Genomic DNA, 27,525 nt, shown 5'->3' on the forward strand with positions numbered 1-27,525 from the left:
CCCGCCCGCCGGCGCCGCTCGCACATGCCTGAGCCGCAACCCCGCGAGCAGGCAGCGCCGGCCCCCCGCCCCGCGGCCCCGGGCCCCGACTCCGGCGCCTTGCCTCCTCCCGGGCCGGGCGCCGTGGCCCCGGCATGAGGAGCGGGCGATGATCCCCGCTAACGCCTCCGTCAGGAAGGGGCCGGAGGGCAAGTACCCGCTGCACTACCTCGTGTGGCACAACCGCCACAGCGAGCTGGAGAAAGAGGTCCGCGCCGGCCAGGTAAGAGCGCCGTCGGGCGCCGCGGGGACCCCACGGCCGGTCACGCCCGCGCGGCGTGGGGAGAGGGCGCGGCGCGGGCTGTCCCGCCTCCCCGGCGAGTTTGCAGCGCTTCTTTGTTCGAACCGCGGCTTTTGTGCTCGTGGACCGGGAGAGGGTGAAGGGAGCGGCCCTCCCCGCTCCGCTCCGGCGGGGACCGGCGGCCCACACGTGTCCCGGACCCTCTCAGATCGGGGTAGGGGATACAGTGCCCCTCCTCCGCCGGGTCGTGAGGGCTGCGGGGGAGGGACTGCCGGCTCGGTCTGTGTTCTGTGTGGTGGGAGAGTCCACCCCACTCAGTGGAGCAGCGACACCTCCCGCGTGGGTGTGCGGAGGTAGGCAAAGCCTGCGTGTGTGTGTGTGTGGGGGGGTCAAGTGTCAAGGATCAGAGAATAGGCTGTGTGACACTCCCAGGCATCCCAGCCCCACCCATTGCCCTCTACCCTCAAGGCGAGCGCTTAATCTGTTTGCTTAGACTGGGCAGAGCCCCGGGATCCCTCAGATCCCAGAGCCGGCTCAGGAATGGGGAGTGGACAAAGAGAGACCCTCTTCGGGAAGCCCCGAGAGCCTTGTCCAGGTGCTGAAAGGCGCTCTCCTGCCCTCTGGTGCTGGGGCCTGGCTTCTAGGCTCTAAGGAAGCTAGGGGTCACTAGTCACAGGAAAGATGTGAGGTTCTGCACACACAGCGGGCTCCCTGGTTCCTGCTAGTCAGTGAGAATGGTTGGGTCAGCCAGCTTTGACTGGATGGTGGCCTCCAAGAAGATGGGGTAAGGTGGGATCTCCTGGCCATTCTTCAGGACCAAGGCAGGCACAGGTCCACAGGTAGTTCCCAACTCCGCCCTTGACCCCCAGGCCACAGGTAGGCACTGGTGGCATGAACAGTGTGCCCTCCAGAGTATAGAGGCAGGAGCCAGAGATGGGCCCCGCCTGCCCTGGGTTGCCTGAGGTTCAGAACTGCAGACTTCGCCTGGGTCTAAGACTCCAGGGCCATGGACTGGGCGTGGTTTGCTCAGGGATTGTCCCCTTTGGGAATATGCCTTTTGATGGCCACTTCCTGAGTCATAGGAAGTTCAGTCTGAGCAGCCGTCTGCGTCCCAAAGGAAGAATGAGGCAGAGGGCAGGTTATCACCAGATGGCAAGTGAGGTGAGGGTCAGAGTGTGTCTCTGAAGTTTACCACTGAGCCCCCAGGCCAGCATAGCATCCAGCTCTGCATAGGAGTCCCAGCAAATGTTGGGGTCCCAACCTCTGGGCTGGTTGGGGTGTCCACTTCCATTATACCTCTGCTTACAGAAGGACACTCCAAGTTATTCTCCAGACCATGCCTGTTTGTCCATCATCAAGGAAGTGGTTTTCAGCCATAAAGGCCTGGTAAAGGAAGCGAATTCAGAGTAATAGATCCGGAGGAACAAAGATGAACAGCCCCTGCCCTCAAGGAGACCCTGTTCTAGTGATGCGAGTGTAAACAGGGAAGTTACTGTGATGTTCAGGGTGCGGAAACAGTCATCTCTTTTGGCTCTTCTTTGCTTTCCTTCCCTTGGGGCAAAAGAAGACAAGTCTCTGACAGAGGTTACAGCTGGAGGGATTTAAGTCTGACATGGGAGGAACTTCCTGATGGGATGGTTGAGGACTGGTGGGTTAAAGGATTATTAGGCAGAGGGCTAGTGGCTGACTGTCCAGAATGCCTCAGTGGCATTCCTTTGCTGGAGGGGTGGGTGGTCTTTTTCTTGCAGAGATTGGAGAGAGGCAAAATACCCTAGAAGAAAAGGCTCTTTCACCTGGGGCCTCTCTGATTGATAGTCCTCAGGTCAGCAGCTACCTTGCTGGGGTGAGATTGGGGTGGAGAGCGCTGGAACCCACTGGAGGCATGGATGGTTTGGGACTGCTGAGTGTGTTCCTCTTCTCCTTCCCTCAGGCTGCCATAAAAACCAGGCATGGGGTTCACCCCATCCTCACCATTCCATTACCCCGCCCCCCAAGCCACCCTGGTGAGCTAGTGTCTCCTTGAAATGGACACCGCCTGCCCTGATCCAGGCCAGGAGGAATATAGGGCACTGGTTGAGGTTAACCCTTGTGCAACCACAAAGGAATCAGGCCAGTCCTCTTTGCTCTGGGGGTGCCAAGAAGGGAAGTGCCAATCAGTCTGGGTGGGAGAGGCCCCTGACTGTGACTGTATCTTAACTCCAGGACTGACCCAAAATGACACTTACATCCAAATGTGCACTGTTGAGTTCCCAGGACATCAGGCTCCCAGGGAGAGCTGAGAGTGCCCAACCCAGCCATTTCCTGTGGGGGATGGGCCTGGGAGCAGCCACCTAACATCATAATGAAACCCTCCATAGACCGCCCTCCCCATTCTTGAGTATCCCAACTGGAGGTCCCTGATCTCTGGTTCTCCTGGCACTAACTGTAACAGAAAACAGCCAGGCTTTCCTCTAGCACACAGCAGCTGGGTTTCCCTGGTCTTCACTTGGCATAGCTGCCTCTTTTTCACTCCAAGAAAGCCCCGCAGAGGTCCTCCTGTGGGCAGGCTTGGCAATGCTGGCTTCCCAAGGAGGGGCATGGTGTGTCAGGCCTCAGAGCAGGTTCATGAGCTTTGCTCAGCAGCCCCCAACCCCCAGCTCTTTTGGGGGCTGGAAGCAGGGAGATGGGAGGTGCTCAGCGGGTGGTTTTTGGTGAAGAGAAGGGTCCATGACTACCCCTAGCTGGCACCCAGCAGTACAGTGATTGCTGGGTGCCTCGCTTCCTGCCATGCTCATGTCCTGCCAGGTTGGGAAGGGGCTAGGGTTGTAGGCCAGTGGATGTGCTAGTTCCCCCTTGGCTGGCAAGGCCCTGAGGTTGGCACAGCCAGCTGGCCATGGCCCTGGTTCTGAAGTCACAGAGTCCCTGGTGTTTCCTGGGGTGGGAGGTGGAGGTTAGATTGTATAGCTCCCTGGTGGAGGGCCAAGGAGAGCAGGATTCTTCCCCTGGCAACAGGAACTCTGGAGTGGGCCAAATTGTGGTACCTGGGGAAACATTTTCTTTCTTCCTGGGGCTGCATCCACCATGGGCTTCTGTCCTGCTTTCCCCAGTTCATCCTAGAGGCCAGTGAAATGGGTTGTGAGACCCCTGGATGCTCAGCCAGACACTGCCCTACCCAAGGTACCAGTTGTTTCCAAGAGCACCCATGCCCCCCCCCACACACACACACCCTTTAAAGCGGGCAGTTCCCGGTGTGGGCCATCACCACAGCTGGTGAGTTGGGAAGCTCAGGGGAGGGAGCCACAAACCCCAGAAACCAAAAATCAATGTGTCTGGGATGAGGGGAGGGGCTGCGTGGGACAGGATGGAGAGGGCAGAGTGGAGGGAGAGTTAGCAGGTTCTACCCCCACATGCTCAACTCAGCTTCAGGAAGCATCCTGGCTCCCTCCCTGTTGGGTGACACAGGGCATACCTTTCCCTATACCTCACAGTCAGTGGGAGGGCTGAGAAGCAGCGATCAGATCACCTGATCACCTGGACTCTGGCTGTCCTCCCTGGGGCTGGAGGAGGGATGGGAGCAGGAAAAGGAAACAAAGGCTAAGCAGGCAAGGCCCCACACTCTGAGCCCCTCACCCTTCTTCTCCGGCACCTGTATTTCATCTATTCATTTGGTGTGTCCTTGTAAGTTTTCACCTAACAAAAGGACTCTGCTAATGCAAAACAAGTTTGAAAAATACCCTGCTAGTGCATGTGGGTGCAAGGGGTGTGCATGTGCAAATACGCTGGCAACAAATACGTGTGTTCCATGTGAGTAGATGCCTGCAGAGTCAGAGAGCAGCTAGGCACGCATGTGCTTGCACACTTCTGGTGCAGATGTACTGTGAGTGTGGAGGCAGGAGTGTGAGTGTGTGCCCTTCCAGTACCAGTGCACACGCGCATGTGTGTGTGCATGCGCAAGTGTGTGCTTGAGTGGAAGTGTGGTGGCTCTCTGCTCAGGGATTCTAGCTGAGGCCTGCTGGGGTGCCGAGTTTCCATTCTCTTGGTTGGGAGGGCTGGGTATTTGGTTTCATGGGAAACCTTTTCATTCCAGCAATTATATAGCTGCAGGCCTTTGCTGAGGAAATTAATGAATTCTCCCACCTGGGCCCAGGGCAAGGTGCCACTTCCACTGCAGGCCCTGCTTTGGGTAGGTGTGGGGAGCTTCTATGAGGCCTGGCTGGGTGTACGCATGTTGGTCCTGGAAAACAGCAGTGCCCTGGGGACCCTGAGGAGGGCTGTCAGGAGAGCTCCTGAAGAGTGGGGTTCAGGAGGGGCACCCCTACCCAGCAGGCAATGCCAGTCTGTGTGTGTGTGTGTGTGTGTGTGTGTGTGTGTGTGTGTGTCTGTGTCTGTGTCTGTGTCTGTCTCTCTCTCTCACCTGGAGCTGAGGCACCTGAGGGGGTGGGTGGCAGGCAGCCCTGGGGCCAGGCAGCTCCCTGGGGACTTGTACTCAGCAGCAGTGGTGGTGTGGGGGGGAAGGTGCGGATGACTCTGCTGCAGCCCCATGGAAAGGTCTCCTCCTGACTGCCCCAGCCAGCTCTGGATTGTAGGCCCTTCACCACTCCTACCCCAGACTCAGGACCACACCCAGGTTGTGAGGAGGTGCCCAGCCCAGCTCATAGTGGGCAAAGAGTAACTAGCGCTCCCCCTCCTGTGTGGGGAGCCAATGGGGTGGGGCAGCAGGAGGGCCACGCACATCTCTAAGCCACAGCTCAGGGGGCCACAGGGGCCAGGCACAATTTTTTTTGGAGGCTTCCGCTATATTTAAAAATGAAGAAATGCGAACACAGGATTATAAAAATTATATAAATTATTTAAATTATTTAAAATGCCTTCTTTTTGATCAAGGAGTTCATACTCATGTTTTAAAATATTTAACTGTTGCTGGAAGGCTTATAATGAAACGCAGCCACCCTCATTCCACCTCTCCATCTCATTCCCCAGAGGCAGCCACTTTGAACTCTAGGCTGTTCTGTTATTTACCTCCATAATTACAAACACTATACTTCTATGACTATTGCTTGGTTTATCAATTTTACACTTTATATGGCCTTCCCATGTCCCTTGAATATAGTCATCTATGCATTTGTTTAACAAATATTTATTAATCACCAGGTATGTGCTAGGTGCTGTCTAGGGACTGGGGCTATAGCACTGAGCAAAACGCAGAAGGACCCTCGCCCTTTGTGGGGCTTAGAGTCTAGGTGAGGGAGACGACGAAAAGGCAAACCAGCAATTTCATGTGGGAAGAGAACGAAAGCAGGATAAGGGGCAATCGATAGATAAATAATAGCACCTGTCATTTAAGATGGGTTGTCAGGGCAGGCCTTTCGAAGGAGGTGACATTTGAGCAGTGACCTGCGTGAAGTGAGGGAGAAAGCTTTGGGGTATCTAGGGTTTCCAGGGAAGGCCGGTGTGTGGGAGTGGAATGTGGAGGACGTGTGGGAGAGCACATGAGTGCAAGGATGCAAGGCATGGTCCAGGGCTGATGGATGGGAAGCGGCGGGAAGGTTTCCAGCTAGAGTGTCAGGACCTGAAGAGCATTTCACAGGATGGCAGTAGCTGTGATGGGCCCCGTGGAGAACAGACCTCAGGAGCCAGGAGAGGAGCGAGGAGACACCTAGGCCACCAGCACAACGATGGGGTGCCCACGACAGGATGGAAGCCTGAGGTGATGAAGCTGGATCTGTTTTGAAGGTAGAGCCTATAAAGTCAGGTTTTGTTCACGGATTAGATATGGACAGTGAGAGACAAGGAAGAGAAAAGACAGTTCCAACGTTTTGTTTTGTTTTTCCTACCTGACAAGGGAGTGAATTGAGGTACTGTTTCCTGGGATGGGAGAACTGGGGCAGGTGCAAGCTGTCCAGGAATGGCTGGAGTGAAGAAAGCAAGGGGAAACAGAGAAGTTATGGGAGGTCAGGGTGCCCCACTCTGTTTCATGAATACAATCTTTTCATAGTTTTCTGAGAAGGTAAATTACTGTTTTCCTCCAGAAAACTTTTCTTCTGTTTCCTGCACTGACAGTGTTTCCTCTAGGTTTCTAGCATCCATGTGCACGTTTTGGCCTTTCGTGTATCGGCTTTCCTCAAATGTCCAGTCACCCCTGGTCGTTTTTTTAAAGAATGGGGCCATGGAGCTTACGGATGTATGGGTGCTACTGTCAGGTGATTGGGTGGCCAGCTGGTCTACTCACTGCGGGATTCGCAAATGTTTGTACCCAGAGATCTTTGGTGCCTCTAGTTTCTCCAAGGAAGAATTCTCCCATCTCCTGCCCGGGGTAGGATGGGGCAGTGGTGTGTGCAGTCTGGCTGCAAGTGGGTCAGAATCTGAGGCAGGGAAGGGACTGGGCTTTCACTGTTCACCAGTTTTCAGCCCCATGACCCCATAACCTCATCTTCAGCCTAATGTCCCTGAGTCCAGTTCATCTCAGGCTCAATTTCTATAGAGAATAAACCCCTGGCATCTTGTGGAGGGGAAGGGGGCATCTGCCAGCTTCACAAGATTGGGTAGGGGGACCAGGGGCTCTGAATTTTTAACCAGCCCCCCTGTATTCAGCTCCGTCTCACTCCCACCTCTGCAGTTCCCCATTGCCTGTATGTTCTGCACCTTTCAAAGGTGCTGGGGGGTGACCTGCTTCCTACCCACTGGGGTTCCCCTCTGTGGGTGCTTAGGTTCTGGTACCCTCTCCTGCCCTAAGTCAGTGATGCCTCAGCCACTTTCCATGTTCTAAACATGTGAAATTTCTCATCTGCTGATATCTCTTTATTCTTGTGGGTTTTAAATATTTTATTGACTTTCGTATACTCACACATTTACCATTTGGGGCACTCTTCATTCCTTTGTGTAGAATCTAAGTTTCCATCTGGTATCATTTCCCTTACACCTGAATAACTTCCTTTAACATTTCTTGAACGTCTTTGGGTGGTAAATTCTCTTAGCTTTCATTTGTCCACAAAACTCTTTATCTATCATCTATCTATCTATCTATCTATCTATCTATCTATCTATCTATCTTTTTTCACGTCAGACGGGTAATGTGCCGATATTGTAACAAGATTAGAGGGAGGTGCATCTCACACAAGAGCATGGACACCCAACCATCACACTTATGAACCACAAAAGGATCTCCCCTTTATTTCTGAAGGATATTTTTCAAAGGATATAGAATTCTAGTTTGACAGGTTTTTTACACCCCCCTCCCCCAGCACTTTAAAGATTTCATTCTATTGCCTTCTAGCTTGCATGGTTTCTGATGAGAAGTATGTAGTATGTCCAACATTTGTTCTTTCATATATAGTTTGTCTCATTTCTCAAAATGCTTTTAAGATTTTCTTTTTATCACTAGTTTTTAGCATCTGATTTTGATGGGCCTTGGTGTAGTTTTCTTTTTTTTTTTTAAAGATTTTTTTTTGTTTTTAGATTTTATTGGGGAATTGGGGGAGGGGAATAGCGCTGGGGAATCGGGGGAAGGGGAATAGACAAGTTGCTGTTGTTTTGTTCTTCAGTCTAGTTGTGGAGGATGTTGCTTCACTGGCCCAACTTGGCACCATCATTGTGCTCTTCCCGGGAGAGGCAGATCTGTCGCCGGCTTCTGGACGGCCGCTCACTGCGGCTGCTGGCCGCTCATGCTGGCTGCTGGCTACACACGGTAGCCCATGGCAACCCACTGCCACAGGGGCTGCAGCCTACGCCGTCGCCGGCGACTCACGGCAGCCCAGCTCCAGGTTGAGCTGTTGTTCAGCATCTTAGCTGTGGAGGGCAGTGTCACTGGCCCTCATATGTGGGATCCAAACTGGGGCCCTCTGGCGTCCCAAGCCAGTTCTTAACCATCGCGCCACTCGGCTGGCCCTGGTGTAGTTTTCTTGATGTTTGTCTTGCTTGTGATTTATTGAGTCTCTTGGTTCTTATTAGTTTACATAACAAATTACCACAGACTGGATGGGTTAAAACAAACAAAAAAATTATACTCTCCTTGTGTTTTGGAGGTTGGAAGTCCAAACTCAAGGTGTCAGCAAAACCCCACTCCCTTCAAAGGCTCTAGGGGAGAATCCTTCTTTACCGCTTCTAGCTTCTGGTGGCTCCAAGCATTCGTTGGCTTGCGGGGGGCCTAACTCCATTTGTTGCCTCTATCTTCATGGAACTTCTCTCTGTGTATCTTGCCTTTGTTTGTCTTATTGACAAAGACACATTATTGGATTTAGAGCCCACTTGGATAATCCAGGCTGATTTGATCTTGAGATTCTTAACTTAATTACATCTCCCAATACCCTGTTTCTGGATAAGGTCCCATTCATAGGTTTTGGGGGTTAGGATGTAGACATACATATTTGAGGGGCACCACCATTCAACCAACTATCATAGGTTTTTAAAAAATCAAATTTAGTGGGGGTGGGGGGTTATCACTTTGTGAGGGGTGTAAATGTCTAACTATTACAATGTTTTGTATGCCTGAAACTAATTAAAAAATAAATAAAATTCAAAAAATAATAAATAAAATTTGGAAAAGTTCTCCTGTTATTTCTTTTAATTTGTCTTATTTACCCCCATTTCCTATGGAACTCCAATTACACTTATGTTAGAATGCCTTATAGTGTCTCATAGATTGCTTAGGCTTTTTGAACGTTTTTCAGTACTTTTTTACCCCATCTGTGCCTCAGTTTGTATAGCTCTATTGCTGTGTCTTCAAGTTCACTGATGTTTTTTGTAGTGTCCAATCTATTGTTAATTTCACTCAGTGGATTTTTCACTTCAGATATTGTACTTGGTGTCTCCTATTTCTTTCCCCATGAACTCTGTGTTCATGTTTTTCTTTGAACTCTTGAGCATATTGAGCCGTTCGTCATCTTTATTGTTTCTGAATATGTTTTTATTAAATGACTTTTCTTCTAATTATGTGTTGTATTTTCCTATTTCCTTGCATGTCTAGTGATTTGTAACTGGATGTTGCACATTGTCAATGTTGTGATGTTAAGCATTTGGATTTTACTGTCTTCCTTTAAAGAGTATTAGGCTTTGTTCTGGCAGACTAAGTGAAGTTACTTGCAAATCAGTTTGATCCTTTTGAGCTTATTTTTAAACTTTATTATATTGCGTCTAGGTGAGCCTTTTCTCTAGGGATAGTTTAGCCCTACTACTAAGGCATAAAACCCTTCTCAAGTCTCTATTGAATACCCTCCCCAGGCAAACAACAAGGATTCTCCACTCTGGCAGGTTGGAGCTTGAATGTCCCCCTGCCCTGGGTGAGCTCTGAGAATTTATCAACCTATTGCTCCTTTTCTACCTGGTCGAGTTTCACTCTACACATATGAAGTCTAGTATTTACCAAAGACTCAAAGGGACCCCATGCAAATTTCTGGAGCTCTTTTGTTGCTTAGCTCACCCCTTCCTGGAACTCTGCCCTGCAACTTCTAGCTACATCAGCCTCCCTGAACTCCTGTCTGTCTTCTCAACTTCCGAGCGAGACCTCTACTGTCTCTGCTAGGGATTTCCCTCCCCGAATTGCAGTCTCAAATATTCCTCCAGGTAGAAACCCAGGCAATCTTAGAGCCCACATTGTTTGTTTCTCTTACTTCAGGGATCACAGTCCTGCACTACTTGTTGTCTAATGTCTGCAAACAGTTATTTCATACATTTTGAAGCAATAGTTGGCTGTTTATAGTAGGAGGGTAATTTTAGTTATCATGGTTGGAGTAGAAGCCTTTTACTGGCATTTTAATCAAGTTTTGGGAAGGAAAGAAAGAGTTACATGCATGTCGTTGTTCACTGTACTTAACTAGAGGTCCTAGACTCCCGAGATATATTTAAATATTTATGTTTCACAAACATATGCTTTTATCACCCAACAAAAACCTCATGTAATATAATCATGCTATTCACAAAACCATAATAGGATTTATTAAAATGTTAATACACAGTGTTCCACAGACACAGGACATGAGTTTGAAGTTGTATCATGAACATATCCTTTCATTCCTATCGAAGTATTACTGCAACTGTTTGCTAAACCTCACTCAGTGGTAATGTCAACGGTCTAAATTGCTCGCCCTCCCTGAAGGTGTGGTCTTGGACCCCTAGGATAGACCCTGTCTCATGTGTCCTCCTTCGCCAGCAGCCTCTTTAGACCACCCTTTAGCTCCAAGCTTACTCCTTGCAGGCAGCCCACTGGGCCTTGGAAGAGTGACCCAGTCAGGGGATCTAAGTGGACAGGAAAGGAGGAAGCCCCTCCCTTTCCCAGAGTCATTTCCTGCCTTGCGCTTTCTACTCACCTGACCCCAGCTGCTTGTGGCAGTCTTCTATTGCCTTGAGAGAGGGGCCAGGTGCTTGCTGCCTGCTTAGAGGCTCTTGGGCTCAGCTGGGCTGCCTCGGAAGTGACCAGGGCTGTGTCTCCACTTCCTTCTCCAGGTGGACATCGAGCAGCTGGATCCCCGTGGGCGGACTCCCCTACACCTGGCCACCACACTGGGGCACCTCGAGTGTGCCCGTGTGCTCCTGGCACACGGTGCAGACGTAGGCAGGGAGAATCGCAGCGGCTGGACAGGTGGGCACCACTGCTCACGCCGGCCCCAACAGCCAGGGTCTCCCCAGCATCATATCCTTATTTGCCCTGTGACATGGCCTCCCCTCCCCCAGTGCTTCAGGAGGCTGTGAGTACCCGGGACCTGGAGCTAGTGCAGCTGGTGCTACGGTACCGGGACTACCAGCGGGTGGTGAAGCGGCTGGCGGGCATCCCAGTGCTCCTGGAGAAGCTGCGCAAGGTGAGGGCCAGCCCCAGAGCCCTTGAACCCTGTCTGTAGCGCGGACTTAGCCACTCTCCCTGTCATCCTCCAGGCCCAGGACTTCTACGTGGAGATGAAGTGGGAATTCACTAGCTGGGGTAAGAGGGGCTGCTGGGGGCCTCTCTGGGCACTCTCCCGCCTCGGGGCTTTTGCACTCGCTGCTCCCCAGCCTGGAGCGCTCTTCCCATAGCTCCTTCTGCGACTCCTCATCTTTTAGTTTTCAGCTCAATGTTACCTCCTCCTCAGCTAGGCCTTTCCACACTGCCTCCGACACTGTCTCTAGTCCATTATTCTCTCCTTCACTTTGTAATGATTTGCTCATTTGTTTGTTACATGTCGCTCCTCACTAGAAGGTAAGCGCTAAGAAGTCAGGGGTCCTATCTTGTTCAATGTTGCATCCTCAATGACTGGAATAGTGCCTGGCACACAGTAGGTGTTAATAAGTATTTATTGGAAGATTGGATAAAAGATTGAGTGAATTAACAAATGGTAGACACTAGGAACTTGGTGGTGGCGCGACACGCCTGTCCCTGACCTCAGATTGCTCATATCTGAGTGACTGTGGCCTATGTTTGTGTGGGGGTTGATGGGAGGGGGCTTTTCTCCCACCAGTTCCTACCCTTTCCCAGCCAAACCCCTGGCCCCCATGCCCTGAGGTGGCCCAGGTTGGGCGGCCCAGGGAAATCGAAGCTACTGCTGACCTTCCCTTTCCACCTAGTGCCCCTGGTGTCCAAGATCTGCCCTAGCGACACCTACAAAGTGTGGAAGAGTGGGCAGAACCTACGGGTAGACACCACGCTCCTAGGCTTTGACCATATGACATGGCAACGAGGGAACCGCAGCTTCGTCTTCAGGGGCCAAGGTCAGGCAGGCAGGAAGTGGGGCAGGGCAGGGAGGCTGGAGACAGCGCCATAGCACCCCTGACCTCCTGTGCTGTTCCATGACTGGCAGATACAGGCGCCGTGGTCATGGAGATTGACCATGACCGCCGGGTGGTGTACACAGAGACTCTGGCGCTGGCCGGCCAGGACCGTGAGCTGCTATTGGCTGCTGCCCAGCCCACCGAGGAGCAGGTGCTGAGCCGGCTCACTGCGCCCGTTGTCACCACGCAGCTGGATACCAAGAACATCTCCTTTGAGAGGTGAGTGGGCATGGCCTTGATAGCCTGGAGCCACCTGGCGAGGTGCCCTCTTACCTGGACCACTCTGCTTCTCCAGGAACAAGACTGGCATCCTGGGCTGGCGCAGTGAGAAGACTGAGATGGTGAATGGGTACGAAGCCAAGGTGAGGCCACAGCTCCAGAGTGCCAGGACACTCTTGCCTATAGCGAGCTGGGCAGGGGTTTCTTCACCACCCTCTCTCAGCCTTGGAGGTGCAGAAGCCAAGCAACATGAAGGGACGGGCACTAGGCTAAGAGGCAACTGATGAGAAAGGCCAGAATTTATTGAGCACATATTATATTCATGTTCAAGGCACTGTTCTGACATTTTATATGTATGTATGTATGTATGTATGTATGTGTATATATCACACACATACTTGTGCTCATTTAATCCTCACGACAACCCTTTCGGGTAGGTGCTATTATTCCCATTTTACAGATGTTTATTGAGCTCTTTCCATGGTATTCCATTTAATCTTCATAATAACTATGATTTAGGGTATTGGCCCATTTTATGGTGAGGAAATGGAGGCTTGGGGTGGTTAAATGGCCTGTACAAGGTTACACAACCGTGAGTGACAGCTGAGGTTCAGACCCTGGCTGTCTGACTCCAAAGCCAGGCCTGTACCCCTAAGAAGACTGTGTAGGTCACTCTGGGACTTCCACATCACCCAGGGGGGACCACATGGTGCCGCCGCTGAATGAAAGAACTAACAGACGCGGCAGGGTTCTGTATTATTTCCTCCTGGGAGCCTTCCCTGGTTTGGCAGGCTGGGTCAAAGCCTCTGCTTTTTGTTCCCACAGCCCTGTGCGCCCCACACCAGAGCACATATCATGCTGTGTTGTAACTGTCCATTTTCTTGTTTCTTCAACTAGACTGTGAGCCTCAAGAGGGCAGGGATCATGTCTGGCTGTGTTTGTTCAGCATGGTATCCCTGATGCCTGTCCCAGTGCCTGATCCAAAAAGGCTCCTCACAAATTGTTGGTTGAAGGAATAAGAAAGTGAATGAATGTCTTCATAAATTTACTTGCCCTAAGACCTGGAGATGGGAGCAAACAGCTTCTCCTCCCCTGCCCCAGACCCTTCCTTACAGAGTGTTCAGAATGCCCTTGGGGGCAGGGGATAGTGGTACCAGAGCTGTCTTTGAGCCCTTTCCTCATCTTTCCTCAGGTATATGGCGCATCCAATGTGGAACTCATCACCCGGACACGGACAGAGCATCTTTCAGAACAGCACAAGGGCAAGGTCAAAGGTAATGAGGCAGAGGCACATGACGGGATGTGTGAGGAACCAGCTTCCACTTGAGCACCTCCATCAGTATTCCCTGTGACATCTTTGCAAAAGTCAGGATAGTTATTCAGGCAAAGAGGCTTCAGTTCAAATGCTAAGTCCTAATGATTGGTAATGGCTGCCTAGAGTGCTACTGAGCTGATTCTAAGGCAACATTCGGGCTCAATGGATAGGAGTTGATTACTAATGTCTGCACTGGATTTGGGAAGGGAGGGAAATGGCATGGATCCTATGTACTGGCCGTTCTAGTCTAATGGGACATACTCTAGGCAAAGAAAGTCAGGGAGGCCCTGCCACTGATTCTCTGTACCTGTTAATGCCACACCTGCCTCTCTGGGCATGAGTTAGATTGTCTAAAGTGGAAAGACATAATTCCTGCCTCACAGGGGAACAAATGAAGTCATTGATAGGGAAGTGCCTGAAGCGAAACACACATACACACATGCATCCCCCAGAACTGCTCACCAAAGGCAGGTATTTTTTATTCAGTGTCACCAACCTGAAGAGTGACTCTTATAGAAGTTTCGCCTGAGACCCAGGCCTGCTTTTATTCCAGCTGTGTTTATAGTGGTCCTGGACTTGTCCTTTCAAGTTCTCAGTCACCTTCAGATGAAGGTGCCTGGATGTGTGGTGTGGATAAGCCAATCCCTCTCCCCCCACCCCCACCCACCCCAGGAAGCAGCCTCCTCCCTAGGTCTTGGGTGCTGTCACTTCTGAGGGCTGCACTGTCCTCTGAGGTGCCACATTTGTTGTAGGCTGTAGGACACCTCTGCAGTCCTTCCTGGGAATTGCTGAGCAGCATGGGGGCCCTCAAAATGGGGTGAGTGTGTGCCATGGGTGTCCCTTGGTGGAAGGGTGTGAATGTGGCTTAGGAGGAGGCCTGGGAGGCATCCTGCTTAGCATGGTCTATGTGGACCTCTATTCCACAATGCCCAAAGCCATTTCAGCTCCACAGTGGCAGGGGGGGGGGTCAGCTCCGGGGCCTGTAATGGCTGGCCTCGTACCAGGGACTGAGAAGGGCTCATGGGCCCCTCCCCATGTGGTACAGACCCTGATCACTCAGACTCTGAGCCAAGCCAACCCCACTGCCATCACCGCAGAAGAGTACTTCAATCCCAACTTTGAGCTTGGCAACCGTGATATGGGCCGCCCCATGGAACTGACCACCAAGACACAGAAGTGAGGCCCCCTGCTGGTGATGGAGAGGGGTGGGCAGGGCAGGGCAGAGCCAGTGGGGCTCCAGACAGTTCTGCAAGGCCATGGCTTCTACAATGTCCCTCATTCCTTGGGATCCATGGGGGCAGGTTCAAGGCCAAGCTGTGGCTGTGTGAGGAGCATCCCCTGTCCCTGTGTGAGCAGGTGGCCCCCATCATTGATCTCATGGCTGTCAGCAACGCACTTTTTGCCAAGCTGCGGGATTTCATTACCCTGCGCCTGCCTCCTGGCTTCCCTGTCAAGATTGGTGAGACCCCACCCCATTTTCTCTCAGTGGCTGTCAGGGGTGTGGGGCTTAGATGAGGTGAAGAGTGTGTGGGGAGCTAAAGTGTACGAGGGGGGTTGGTGGTGCCTGATGGTTTCCTCATGGTCAGAAATCCCGATCTTCCACGTCCTCAACGCCCGCATCACCTTCGGGAACCTCAACGGCTGTGACGAGCCGGTGCCGTTGGTGCGAGGCAGCCCCAGCAGCGAGACCCCTTCCCCAGGCAGCGACTCTTCCAGTGTCAGCAGCTCCAGTTCCACAAGTGAGCCCTGTCAGCTTCTGAGCCCACCCTCCCCTCCCCCCCACACTGGAGTGAGTGCTGGCTGCCCCTTTCTGGGGAGCCACTCTGACCCCAGCCTGTCCTCAGCCTCCTGCCGCAGCTGTGAAATCTCCCCCACCTTGTTTGAGGCCCCAAGAGGCTACAGCATGCTGGGCGGCCAGCGGGAGGCGGCCACCCGTGATGACGAAGATGACCTACTGCAGTTCGCCATCCAGCAGAGCCTGCTTGAAGCGGGCAGTGAGTATGACCAGGTGCGTCCCCGCAGCCGCACCCAGCCACTGGACTGGGCACCACCATAGCCAACTGGCCCACACCCCCTCCCTCCAGGTCACCATCTGGGAAGCGTTAACCAACAGCAAGCCGGGCACTCACCCCATGTCCTACGAGGGCCACCGACAGGACAGGTCAGTGCCCGCCAGGATTTGGAGAAGCCTAACCCTGCCCACCCCACATGCACACAGTACCCCAGTACCCTGTTTCAGTGGTGAGGACACTGCGGGCTGAGCAGCCCCTCTTGGCCCAGAGAAACTGGTACCCTCACCAAGGACCCTACTGGTATCAAAAAGGCTTCTCCACCACCCTTTGTTTGACTCTGGGATGGATGAACAGTGCTCCAAAAGGGACCTGGGAGCAAGGGCCAGGCCACCTGGCCTCTACAGCCTCACCAGGCAGGATGTTGGGCCGGGATTCTAGAAGATGCCCACATGCCCTGGGTCACCGTCCACTGGGAAGGTGGAAGGATCTCCCACAACTGGGTGGGAGCCAGGGTGGTAGCCAGGGTGGTGACATGGGACTCCTCACCTTCACTGGAGGGTGGCAGGCCTGCTGTCGTGGGGCCTTCACGCTGGCTCCTGGCCACGGTCACTGGCAGGTCCGCTGGGAGCCCTGGACGTGTCTTCCCTGCCCCCAGGAACACCACACACACGCCCCACCACCAGCCTGTGCCCCCAACGGCGGTTCCCAGCCCTCGGCCCAGCCCAAGCCGGGGCCCCGGTGGCCACATGTTCCGGAGCTACGACGAGCAGCTGCGGCTGGCGATGGAGCTGTCGGCGCAGGAGCAGGCGCAGGAGCAGGAGGAGCGGCGGCGGCGCGCACGCCAGGAGGAGGAAGAGCTGGAGCGCATCCTGAGGCTCTCGCTGACTGAGCAGTAGCGCCACGGGGCCCTCACCCATACCACGCATGCCCCGCCCCGGAGTGAGACGCCGGGTCTGCACGCCTGTCCCTCTGCGGCTGGAGACCTGAGCCGCTGCCTCAGGGGCGTAGCGGTCACCAGGCACCGGACCGGGAGGGGTTCGGCATGGCCACGGGGTACTTTTCCGGGCCAGGGCCCTAGAGGCAGCTGGCACGGCCTGGTCCCCCTGCTTTGCTGTATCCTGACCCCCACCCCTCCCACCTGAGCTCAGGCCGGTCCAAAGGCAGAGTCAGGCAATTCTGAGTGGGAGACGGGTCCTTAGAGGAGCAGTGTCCCCATCCTTGCTCCTTTGGGCCAGCCCTACTTTCTGCTCGCTGACCCCTCTCCAGGACACTGCCCGTGAAGCCTTTGCATCTCTGCTCTTCACCCCTGGGGCGCAGCTGAGCTCCCCACGTGCTGTGTTGCTGCTTTGTTCCAGACACAAACCAGCAGGTCAAAGGCCCAGCGCCTCCCCCACCCCGGCATTTCAGCGTCAAGTGCACTTAGCGGGGTGCCCGGCTCCCCCAGCCCCCACACCTCTCCCGGGTTGGGTCTCAGGGTGGTCCTAGCTTCGATTTTGGTGGCCAAAGGTTGGAGTCCCCTTCCTCAAGACACGTCTTTGTGGTCAGGGTGGGTGCCCAAGGTACCCCACCCACACACACACACACCTCACAAGGCCTGGCTCCCTTATGCTCTCTTGGCAAATGGGGGAGGGAGGGCATATTGGGCTGGGGGCAAACACGAGACCCTATACTAGACTGGACACAGAGGTATCACCTAGGGCCCTGGCACCACCACCCACCCCTTCCCACCAGCTGCTGCTAGCCCTCTGTGGTTGTGCATCCCACTTGCCCCCACCCAGGGGCTGACTCTAAAAACCTTCATCCAATGGTGCTAACCCCCGGCTCTCCCCTGCCCCACCCCACCCCCCCAGAGAAGCACAGACCCCCCTAGGGGCAGGGTCCCACTGCACACCCTTGTCTGGGTTCTCTCAGACTGGCCTTCCTGGCTCAGCCAGTGAGGCTCAGAAGGGACACAAAAGGGATAGAAGAAAACAACAAAGGAAAAGGAAAACTGTTCCTCTCACCCCCTTCCCTGATGCCAGGGGCACCAGACTGATTCTGAGGCACAAATAAACAAGGCTTCAAACCTGAGGCTTTTCCTACCTGCCTTTACTGGGGGAAGGGCACCCACCTGAAGTCTGGGGATTCCTTCTGAACCTCAGTGTGGGGAGGGCTCTGAGGTAAGAGGATGCCTGATGGGTCCTGAGCCCAGCCACGGTTGCATTTGTCAGGGAGTAGCGTTTCAGCAGCTGGGGTTCTCATCACCCCTTACATCCACCCATACAAGAGCCATAGACAGAGCACTTAGTAAAAGATTTAATTCAGTATGTCTTGTTTTTCTCCTAGAGTCAAGGCCACAGCAGAGGGCTGGGGGGGCTCTGTGTGTGTGTGTGTGTGTGTGTGTGTGTGTCCCCGCTTCCTCAGGACAGTTCTGTTCTCCGGTAGTGGGTGCCTGGGTGCCACAGGAAGTCACCCTCTACCCTGTGGATGGGAAGAAGGAAGAGAGCCCCCTGTTGGGTGTAGCCAGCAAGTCCGGCTCTACAGCCAAAGTGTTGTGCATGTCTGTAGAATTGGGGTAATGCCCATCCAGTGTACTACTCGGTGGTGGAATTAAATGAGCTGATTAGAGGAAGAAGCCTTGTTAATCTTCCCCAGCCAGTCTGGAGACACCGGTCAAATCGCCACCTCTTTGAGGTCAAGCCCAAGTTCCTGCATATCCCCAAGCATCGAGCTAATAATAATAAGCACTTGCCCTGCCCTGGGTGGGAGGCAGCGGGGACACCGCCTCGCCGAGCAGCACCGTTGCCGAGGCCCGTCACCTCGGGCCTCCCAAGGCCAGCTCCTGTTGAGTCCTGGAGGAGGCACAGTGCCGGGTGGGCGCCAGACAGACGCGCGTCTCTGCGACGCTGCGTTTGTCCAGGCCTCTCGTGAGGGGCCGAGTTCCCTTCCCAGTTCCGTCCCGGCTCCAGCCCGGAGAGGCGGGGTCGGGAGTTCCCGACCAAAAGCTGGGGCGGGCCGAGTCCGTGCGACCGGCCGACCTTGCCTTCCAGACTCGGAACGGTCCCCAGCGCGCAGCGCTAGTCCGTGCCGTCCACCAGTTCGCACAGCATGTTCTCCAGGGCGGTGATGCGTTGCTCCTGGGACTGCACCTGCTCGCGAAGGGCCTTGATCTCCTGCAGCAGCGCCTCCAGGGTGTGCTGCTGCTGGGGCGCGGAGGACAGAAGGGACAGTGTGGGGCAGGGGGCCGTAGGGGGGCAGGTAGGCTGGGCCTGGGTGGAGCCGGGCCGATCTTACCGACAAGGGGGCGTCACTGGCCGACTGGCTGCGGCGGGGGCCGGAGGGCGGTCGCGCGTCCAGGATGTTGCGTTTGGTGACCCGGAGCTCGCGATGCTTGGGGGGTACGTAACCGTCCCTCAGCGAAATGAGCACGGGGTCGGCGTCCTGACCCGACAACCATTCGTCTGCCTCTAGGGCCGGCTCCGGGCCTGGTGTATCTGGGTATAGGTCATCCTGGAACAAGTCTGACTGTGGGGGTTGAGGGGACAATTGTTAGGGTGCTGGGCCTGCTCCGCTCCGAGCCCTCTCCAACCCCTTTCCCAGGCCCTTACCTTGCGGGGTACAGTCATGATGATGGGTTCACACTTTCTTTCATGCAACTTGTAGAACCTACAAGGGAGTGAGGCTGAGCACCCCTCCCCACCCCCAACACACACACACACACACCCCGTCTCCCACGTCAACTTCCGCCTGGGACCAAGGGGTTAGAGGCCAACACTTGCTGAGCGCCTCCCATGCATTGCACTTCAAAAACATTGTTGGTCCAGCTGGTTAAACACCTCTGATGGAGGGTTTATCATCATTTTACAGATGACAAAACCGAAGTTCAGAGAATGTCAAGTTAGTGCTGGGGCTGTCACAGGAAAGAAGCCTGTGTCCCCCTCTTCCCCCCCCCCAGCTCTTTTCTAAAGATTACACTATTGGGAAAGTGCCGCGCCTTCCCTTATGGAAAACGGTGACAGAAGCAGGCAAGCAGGAAGGGTAAAGGCTGCTGACCGGGCGATCTCGCATTTGCTGACATCCAGCCCCCGTTTGGGCATGAAACCCATGCCCCTCTGCGGCTCCTTGCTGCTGAACGTGTTCAGGTAGTGCACAAAAGGTGCTTCGTCGGTAATCTCAAAGTACCGAATGCTGCTGTCGCCCTGCAAAACCAGTTGGTTCAAAAATAAAACAAAAAACCAGTTGGTTCAGGGGCCACCCAGAGGGGCCCTGCACATCTCCATCCAGGCCTCCTGTTCTCCCCTCCAGGCCCTGAGCACCTTGCCGCATAGGTAGATGATGCTGGAATCGGGATCGTAGAAGGGCAGTAGGACCCCGTTGCTTGTGTCCATCTCCTGCAGTGCCACCGGCTCCTCAAAGTTGTTCTGCCGGAGCACAGGAGGCATGACCAGACCTGTCCCGCCTTCCATGCCTCTTCTGGATCCCCTGAAGCCCCTTTAGGCTTCCTGCCCGCCCTAACCCCCCATGCGTTCCCACTGCAGCTCTATTGAACCGAGCGGCAGGCCCCGCCCCTGGACACATCACTCCCAGCCTCTTGCACAGATGCCCCCTGTGCCGCTGCATGCAGTCACCACAAACCACCCCCAGGGACTCGGCATCACCAGGTGGAGGCGCCAGCGCGGGCTCCTTCAGGCGTCGCAGCAAAACTGGGCAGAGGGGTAGGTGTGGGGATAGTAGGCACTGCAAAGAGGGCAGCAGACCCCGGCCCTGTCCAGGTGGGCATGCCCTGCGGATGGGGGGCACCTGGCCCCTCTCCGGTGATGCCAGTCCCCGGGGCACACACCCCAAGCTTCCAACTGCGTTACCGGGTCCCACAGGCCCAGCTCTCGCTGGCTCATGCGGGTGAAGCCCGTGGTGAAGATATGACCCTGGCGTGTGAAGACGGCCCGCATGGGCCTCATCCCCTCATGGGCCGCAAACCTCTCCTGGGGGCAGGGGGAAGATAGGGAGAGGAGTCACCCAGCTGCCTGCCCTGGGGAACCTGGAGGGCCTAGCACCCAGTTTGCAGACTTGGGGGCAACAGCGGAGACAAAAAGGAGCCCAAGTACTCAGCTTCCTGGGGGCCCTAGCTGGCCCCAGGCCTGGGGAACGTCTGGGCCCGCAGAGAGCAGGAGGCACTCATCTCTCAGCAGATGCTGAGCATTTCAGCGCCTTCAGAGGCTGATCCTTAGAGCAGGGGATATTGCTGGCTCCCCGGGGACACAACGAGGCTATTCCCAGACGGGAGCTCACCGCTCCACTTCAGCCCTGTGGGGCACGGGCCACAGCCTGGGAGGGCGCTCCAGGCTGACCCAGCGAAGCAGCGAGCGCGCGAGCCCAGCGCGGCCTGGCCTACCGGGTCCCAGAGCGCGAGTTGCCGCTCACTCATCCTGCTGAAGCCGGTGCTGAGTAGCTTCCCGTCTGCGGTGAAGACGGCCCGCAGCGGGCGGGCGCCCTCGTGAGGCCGGGCTCGCTCCTGATCGCGGGGTTAGTGGGTTAGCGCGCCCGCTTGCCCGCCCCCGCTCCCGCCCCAGCACACACTCGGCGCAGACATGCATGTGACCCCGTACCCCGCGTTAGGCTGAGGTGGGTGAGGCAGATGCAACCGACCTCCCAGGGCACCCAGCTGGGACCAGCGAAGGTTGCCCCCTCTCCCCCTCCCAGCAGGTCAACTGGGGTGGGAAGGGGCCCACCCGAGAGCCAGTGTCAGGTCCCAGACCCTGGAAGATGGCGCTGGGTGTCGGCTGAGAGGAGAGGGGTCCGGGAGCTCAGGTTTCATGCAGGTTCTGGTGGGAGGATAGCTTGCAGCTTCTCCCCCTCTCAATCACAAACCAAGGAGCCCTCCTCTGAACTCCTGAGGGGGAGGGGAGGGGAGGGGAGAGGAGTGGGGCCGAGAATTGCAGGCTGGGGGCTTCCTCAGGGCAAGGAGCTGTGGTTGCAGACACAGCGGGGGTAGGGGGGAGATGTGGGAGTGGGAGCACTAGTATCTGGGGTTGGGATGGGGGAGGTGGGAGCTGGGACCAGGGGCTCAGAGGATTGTGGGGACAGGGGCCTGACAGCTGGTCTCTGGGGTAGGGGCTGGGGAGTGGCCAGGCCAGGCACTCACCGCCACCACCTGGCCCTTGCGGGGGTCGACGATGCGCAGGGTCTTGTCCTTGCAGGTGGTGGCTAGCAGGCTGCCGTTTCTGTTCCAGCACACACTGTGGATAATGTCCGGGTGCATGTCGTCCAGACTCAGGAGCACCTCGCCAGTGCCCACGTTCCAGATGATGATCACATTGTCACCACCTAGCCAAAGCGGCCAGGCGCTGTCACCCAGGCCTTGCCTTTGCCACCCCCGCCCCCCACATCTACAATAGGGACCCCTCCGTTGGCCCCCAGACCTGCACTGAGCAGGACATTCCGGGCAGTGGGGTGCCAGGAGAGGATGCCCACACGCTTGGAGTGGCCTTCGAGTGTGATGATGGGTTCTGTGATGTTGCGCATGGGGGTATAGTCTGGAATCTGCCACACCTGGGTAGGAGGAAAAGGCAGAGGGGAGGTGGGATGCGGAGCCACTTCGTTCCTCCGCCCCTCCTTTCCTTCCCCTCCCCAACCCTCCAACCCTACTGGCTTTCTTGAGTGGTGTCAAAGGCAGGGCAAGATGTGATGGTACCTGCCTGGGGCAGAAGCAGCTAGGAGCCAGGAGGGGGCACTGCCAGCTCTCCAGGGACCTCCCTATTCACGTCATCAGGGAGACTTCGGAGCACTGCCCCACTGCTCTTCAGGCCCCAAGTTGGCCATGGCTATAATTAGTCCTAAGCAGTGCATCCTGGGAGGGGGTGGGCATGTAGCTAAAAATAGCCTGGGAGCTGGGCAGGGCAGGGTCCTGGGACCCAGCACCTCCCTTACCACCTTCCCCAGCACAGGTGAGGCAACCCTCCCTGCTTCCCTGCCCAACTGCCCAGTGGCATCCAATTGGCTCCTACCATGACGGTGGTGTCATCTGAGGCACTGGCGATGACGTTGTCATTGTGCGGGCACCAGTCAATGTCCAGCACAGGGGCAGTGTGCCCAGTGACCAGTGGGTGGTTCTTATCCACTCGCCCTGTCTGAAGGAGTCAGAGAGGGAGATGTGGGGCCACTGTTCTGTGGGGTTTTTTTTTTGGGGGGGGGGAATGGGCAGTGGACCTATTTACATCTCAGTTCTCTATTTTCTTTTTGCAGATCCCTCTCTGCACCTCCAACCCATGCAGCCTACTCCCTGTACTTCATTGAAAGCAGACAGTTGAAGTCATTTAATATGAGGGAATCAGACACAGAGACTTAACCAAGGACACACAGCAAGATACTAGTGGAGTCAAGACTTGAACTCTTAGTCCAGCGCTCTTCCAAAACACCGACTTGGAGGAGGCTGTTCTTGAGCCTGTTCCCCCAGTGCGATGTTTATGGGAAGCCCCTGGAGGAAGAGGTCAAGGTGAGATATACATAGTGCAGTGCCCAACAGCCCTTTCCTAGCCACCCTGGGCAGATCTCCACCTTGTCGCCGCTGGCTTTACCTTGGAACCACGAGCAGCAGGCACTCCTCCAACCTGAGCTGGGGCCCATCTATTTTTGGTCTTTATGGACTGTTTGTGGGGGCTCTGAGGCCTTTGCGGAAGCTGGCATTAGCTCAAACCAGTAGGGGAGAGGGGTGGCTGTGTGGCCTTGGAATGGCAGTTGTACTGGGGGAGGAGGCAGCTCCAGTTGAAATTTGAGCCCTGGGGATGGTGTCCTTGGATGGTGTCTGCATTGTCCCCGAGTGAGTCACTGGCTATTGTCAGGCCTCTTTCTGACCCTGCCACCTGTGGGGCCTCCCCTAACAAGGTGTCAGGGGCAGAATCCTGGTCAAGGTCATGCCTTGGGTGGCCATCCTGGGGGCAGAGATGGCTTAGAGGTTACTCAGCAAAGGTGGTGGTCATTGCCTGGCCCCCATCCCTGGGGTAGGGAGGGCTCTGGCCTTATGTGTCATGTCCCCCTGACCTTCACTGTCATTCTACCTCATGCAAGAATCAGAGTAAGGAGGTGGCCAGGGGCTCTGGATAGAGCCTGATCCTGTCCTCAGTGTGCTGTTCTGGGGTATGATTTAATCAAACGGTCACCCTGGGCCGGGAGAAAAATCCCCACACCCAAAACATGAGGGACTGTGGTGTTAGGAGAGACAGGAAGGGAATATGGCCAGGCCCTGGCCCCACTGCTTCCCAACTATCTCCATCACCTCCTCTTGGGAACAGGGTGCTGAGCTCTGAGTGGGTGCCGGCCGCTATGATGCTGCCGCTCTGGAAGGATTGAGGGAGCCTCCCAATGGGTCCCTGTGGGTTTGGGGAACAGGGAACAGCCAACCCCCACAAACTGCCCTCCTGACTGAGGACAGGAACTAGGTGAGAATAGAGGCCGCTGTCAGAAGTCCCCAGGGGCCACAGCCAGTGTCCTCCCACCTACTTCCTTCCCCTCATGCCTCACCTTGGCCAGAGGCAGGACGATGAAAGCGCCTCCACCTCCAGCCTCCACAATAACGGCCAGGAATTTGGGGTTGACGGCACAGAACGAGCTGTCCCATGTGACCTTGGACACACGGATGTCCTCGTAGGCCTGGTCAGCCTTTGCCGCCTGCCCAAACACATGGCGGAACTTGCTCTGCCGAACCACACGCCGGCTCATGGCTGGGGGCAAAGATGGAGGGTCTCAGTGCCCAGAAATGCCTTTGGTCCTTAGTCCTGTGAGCTGTGGGAGGGAGGAAGAGTGTGTGGGGGTGGCAAGTGAGAAGGGTTATCTGGACAGGAGGTGGGTATAAATTAATATAGTCTAGTCCTAGAAGCAAGGAGCTTTCTTCGAGGTGATTAAAGTATGGGGAAGTTCTTTGCCACGTATAAAGTACCCTTTAATGCAAGGGTCTAGGATTTGGGGCCTGACTTCTTCAAGATCTGGACTGGGGTGGGGGGCAGTGGAGCCTGACTGGGCCCAAAAGCTTCCTGGAAGTTGAAGTGGTTTGGGGAGGAGCCTTAATGCCAGGTTGCCCTCCCACTGCCTGCCTTGGACGAGCATCTCTTCACAGAAGTAGTTTATCTCCCAGAAGAACCTTGTCCAGAATCAGAGGCCTCGGCCCTCAGATCTTGGCTCAAGGCCAGCTATGGGGCTAGTGCTGCAGCCACCATCACCCCACCCCGCCGGAAAGATCCTTAAACTCTGCCTCTGGCACAGTTCAGGCAGATGGGGGTTTTGCCTTTTTAAAAAATTTGTCAAGGAGAAGTTTCTCCTGTCAGCTAGCCTGAAGCCAGCCTGAATCCTTCCTGCTGTTTTCATCCATTTTTTCTCCTGGTGTTGGGGGGACACAGGGTAAGGTGGATCTCTCCTCCTTCCACTCCTCTCTGCACAGGCTTCGCCAAAAGGCCCTCACCAGGTCTTCTGGCTTTTGACTACCATACTTCGGGTCCCACTTCTCCCCTGGGATCTGTCTCCTACTAAACTCTCCTGAGGGTGGGGCCCTCCACCCGCGGGGCCAGGGCCAGATTTGAGGGAGTGGGGAGGGCGAGGTGCCTTTTCTCCAGCCAGGGCCTGCCTGACGCTCTTCCCCTGGGGCACAAGGAGCTCTTCCAAAGCCTGAGCCACTGACTCCTGCCCCTCCCCAGCCCCGAGCATCTCCGTGCCCTTCATGACGCTTCTGCAGCCCCAGGCCTGAGGCCTGGCCTCCCCGCACCCTCCTGACCCGGCACTGCGTTCTTGTGAGACATCGTGTCTGCGCCCTGAGGGCGCGCGGGCCGCTCTCCGTCCAAATATAGGCACCAAGTCTGCCCAGCCAGGGACCGAATTTGGCGGCCAGGGGGAGGGGGCGCAGACCGGTGGCCCCTCCAGAGACCCCGCCCGCTCCGCTTTCTGCGGTGGCGGCGTGGGGGGCGGGGGGATACCTGGTCCTGAGCGGGCCGAGGGGCGCTCACGCTGACTCCTCTGCGGAGGGGGCTGCGGGCGCGCTGGGGCCGAGAGAGGCGTCAGGGCGCCGGAACTGCCTCTGTGGGTGTCCGCGGCGTCTGAAGCCCGGGTGTTCGGCTGCGCGCTCCGGCCGCTGCTTGCGGCTCTCCGGGGCCAGGCGCCGCTGCAGTCCCAGCTGCCGCTGCCATCAACCTGCGGAGGCGGGGTCCAGGCAGGGGGCGGAGCCAGAGCTGCCCCGCTCCCTCCAGCGGCGGGAAAGTCGAGAGGGGCGGACTCCGCGCGGCCAGCCGTCCGGAAATCGTCAAAAGTAATTGTGCGTGCGCGCGGGGTGTGCGCACCCCTTCCCTGCCCTCGACGCCTCGCGTGTGGGCTGGGGAGGTCCAGGTTTCCAGACCCAGAGCTGGGCGATAAGAGAGGGAGCCGACGAGGGGGCGTGCTCCTCTTAGATCCAGCAGCAGCGCTAAGATCAGGTGCTTTCGCGCCGCATTCCTGCTGCAATCGCACTCCCAATTTAGCCGGCCCATGGGGCCGGAGCTGCGAGACTCAAGCCCGGATCCCTTGCGCTGAGGTCCCTGAAGATGCGCTGGAGGAGATAAGTGAACCCACCTTGACCCCCTTGTTCAAAGGGAAGCTGCTGGCACAGGTATTTGGCCGATCAAATTTTAGATGCCCAGCCTAACTCCTAAAGTCTTCTGGGCCTTGTTTGAATAGGTGTCAGACTCTGTTCCAGGGAAGACCTCGCCTAATTTCACTCCCCTCAGGACCCACGGATCTGAGTATGACCAAGGTTAAGGAGGAGATAAAAAGAAACCTGATAAAAATAAAGCCAGTGAAGAACAACTCGTCTCTGTAGCTGCAGTCTACCACTGCCCGCCCCCTGCCTGGATCTCTCTTCCTTTGGAACATAAGGCCGGGGAGGGCAGCATGGGGCCAGTTTCCTTCCCACTCTCCAGGGCACAGCCGGGAATCAATGGAACACAGCCTTCCCCAGGGCAGAGATCAGCACTGGAGGAAAGGGGAGGGAAGGTGGTGGGAACCTTGAAGGCACCCACAAGGCTCCTTTGTTTCTAAGTATTCAGCAGCTGGTAGGGGAACAGAATCAGAAACCGTTACTGCTGCTCCAGAAATAATTCATGGTATGAGGGGCCTTAAGGGTACATGTTCTATTAAAGATTCCAGGCACATGATTAGGAGGAAAAGACCTGAGTGACCAAGTTGCTCCTTAGTAACAAGAGCTCACACTTACGAGGTCTGAAAATTAAGTTTGCGAACTAGATGCACTGATGTTGCTAACTTTTTTTTTATATCAGAGGGATTATTCATTTTGAATTTGTACCAACCGGACAGTTAACCAAGTTTACTATTTGAAAGTGCTGAAAAGGCTGCATGAAAAAGTTAGATGACCTGAAATTTTCGCCAACAATTCATGGCTCTTGCATCACAACAATGCACCAGCTCACACGGCACTGCCTGTGAGGGAGTTTTTAGCCAGTAAACAAATAACTGTATTGGAACTCCCTCCCTACTCACCTGTTCTGGCCCCCAATGACTTCTTTCTTAACCAGAAGATAAAGGAAATACTGAAAGGAAGACATTGTGATGACATTCAAAACATCAAGGGTTAATACGACAACGGCTCTGATGGCCATTCCAGAAAGAGTTCCAAAAGTGCTTTGAAGAGTGGACTAGGCACTGGCTTTGGTGCATAGCTTCCCAAGGGGAGTACTTCAAAGGTGACCATAGTGATATTCAGCAATGAGGTATGTAGCACTTTTTCTAGGATGAGTTCACGAACTTAATTGTGCGACCTCGTATGTGCCAGGCACGGTTTTAAGGGCTTAACACATATTAATTCTATTCAGATAACAGTCTTTTGAGGTGGGTATTATTAGTATCCCTATTTTACAGATGAAGCAACAAAGCGGTCGAGCAGTTTACCAATCAATCAACTGGTAGTTGGTATAGCTGAGATTCTTACTCAAGGGGTCTGGTGTCCAGGTCCATGTTTTTCAGCACCATGCATTTCT

The 27,525-nt window shown here is 55.2% G+C and overlaps 2 protein-coding genes across 16 annotated transcripts; one reads left to right on the forward strand and one right to left on the reverse strand.

The window, feature by feature from the left end:
• The first annotated feature begins 6 nt into the window (after positions 1-6).
• ANKRD13B (ankyrin repeat domain 13B) lies at positions 7-17,608 on the forward strand. Of its 3 annotated transcripts, none has more exons than XM_019650422.1 (15): positions 7-262; positions 10,697-10,832; positions 10,925-11,049; positions 11,123-11,168; positions 11,789-11,932; positions 12,022-12,211; positions 12,288-12,354; positions 13,404-13,485; positions 14,279-14,343; positions 14,572-14,702; positions 14,828-14,985; positions 15,113-15,265; positions 15,371-15,534; positions 15,611-15,687; positions 16,155-17,608. In XM_019650422.1, the coding sequence occupies exons 1-15, from the start codon at positions 149-151 to the stop codon at positions 16,432-16,434; spliced, it is 1,932 nt and encodes a 643-aa protein (XP_019505967.1). In that variant the 5' UTR covers positions 7-148; the 3' UTR covers positions 16,435-17,608. The 3 variants fall into 3 exon arrangements, with proteins under 3 accessions (XP_019505967.1, XP_019505968.1, XP_019505969.1); XM_019650423.1 differs by having other exon boundaries at positions 16,194-17,608; XM_019650424.1 differs by lacking the exon at positions 7-262 and adding an exon at positions 4,282-4,442.
• A 210-nt stretch (positions 17,609-17,818) lies between these two features.
• Positions 17,819-25,713, reverse strand: CORO6 (coronin 6). 13 transcript variants are annotated; one of them, XM_019650426.1, is made up of 12 exons: positions 25,477-25,710; positions 24,035-24,234; positions 22,522-22,644; positions 21,937-22,066; positions 21,660-21,841; positions 20,910-21,029; positions 20,380-20,499; positions 19,834-19,938; positions 19,571-19,716; positions 19,126-19,183; positions 18,812-19,042; positions 17,819-18,720 (listed from the first exon to the last, which is right to left on the reverse strand). In XM_019650426.1, exons 2-12 carry the CDS (start codon positions 24,230-24,232, stop codon positions 18,595-18,597), a joined length of 1,539 nt encoding a protein of 512 aa, XP_019505971.1. In that variant the 5' UTR covers positions 24,233-24,234; positions 25,477-25,710; the 3' UTR covers positions 17,819-18,594. The 13 variants fall into 13 exon arrangements, with proteins under 13 accessions (XP_019505971.1, XP_019505981.1, XP_019505982.1 ...); XM_019650436.1 differs by lacking the exon at positions 24,035-24,234 and adding an exon at positions 22,213-22,364 and having other exon boundaries at positions 25,477-25,709; XM_019650437.1 differs by lacking the exon at positions 24,035-24,234 and adding an exon at positions 22,209-22,364 and having other exon boundaries at positions 25,477-25,709.
• Positions 25,714-27,525: the final 1,812 nt, after the last annotated feature.

This window comes from Hipposideros armiger, unplaced genomic scaffold (genome assembly GCF_001890085.2).
Source record: "Hipposideros armiger isolate ML-2016 unplaced genomic scaffold, ASM189008v1 scaffold_141, whole genome shotgun sequence".
Taxonomy (NCBI): domain Eukaryota; kingdom Metazoa; phylum Chordata; class Mammalia; order Chiroptera; family Hipposideridae; genus Hipposideros; species Hipposideros armiger.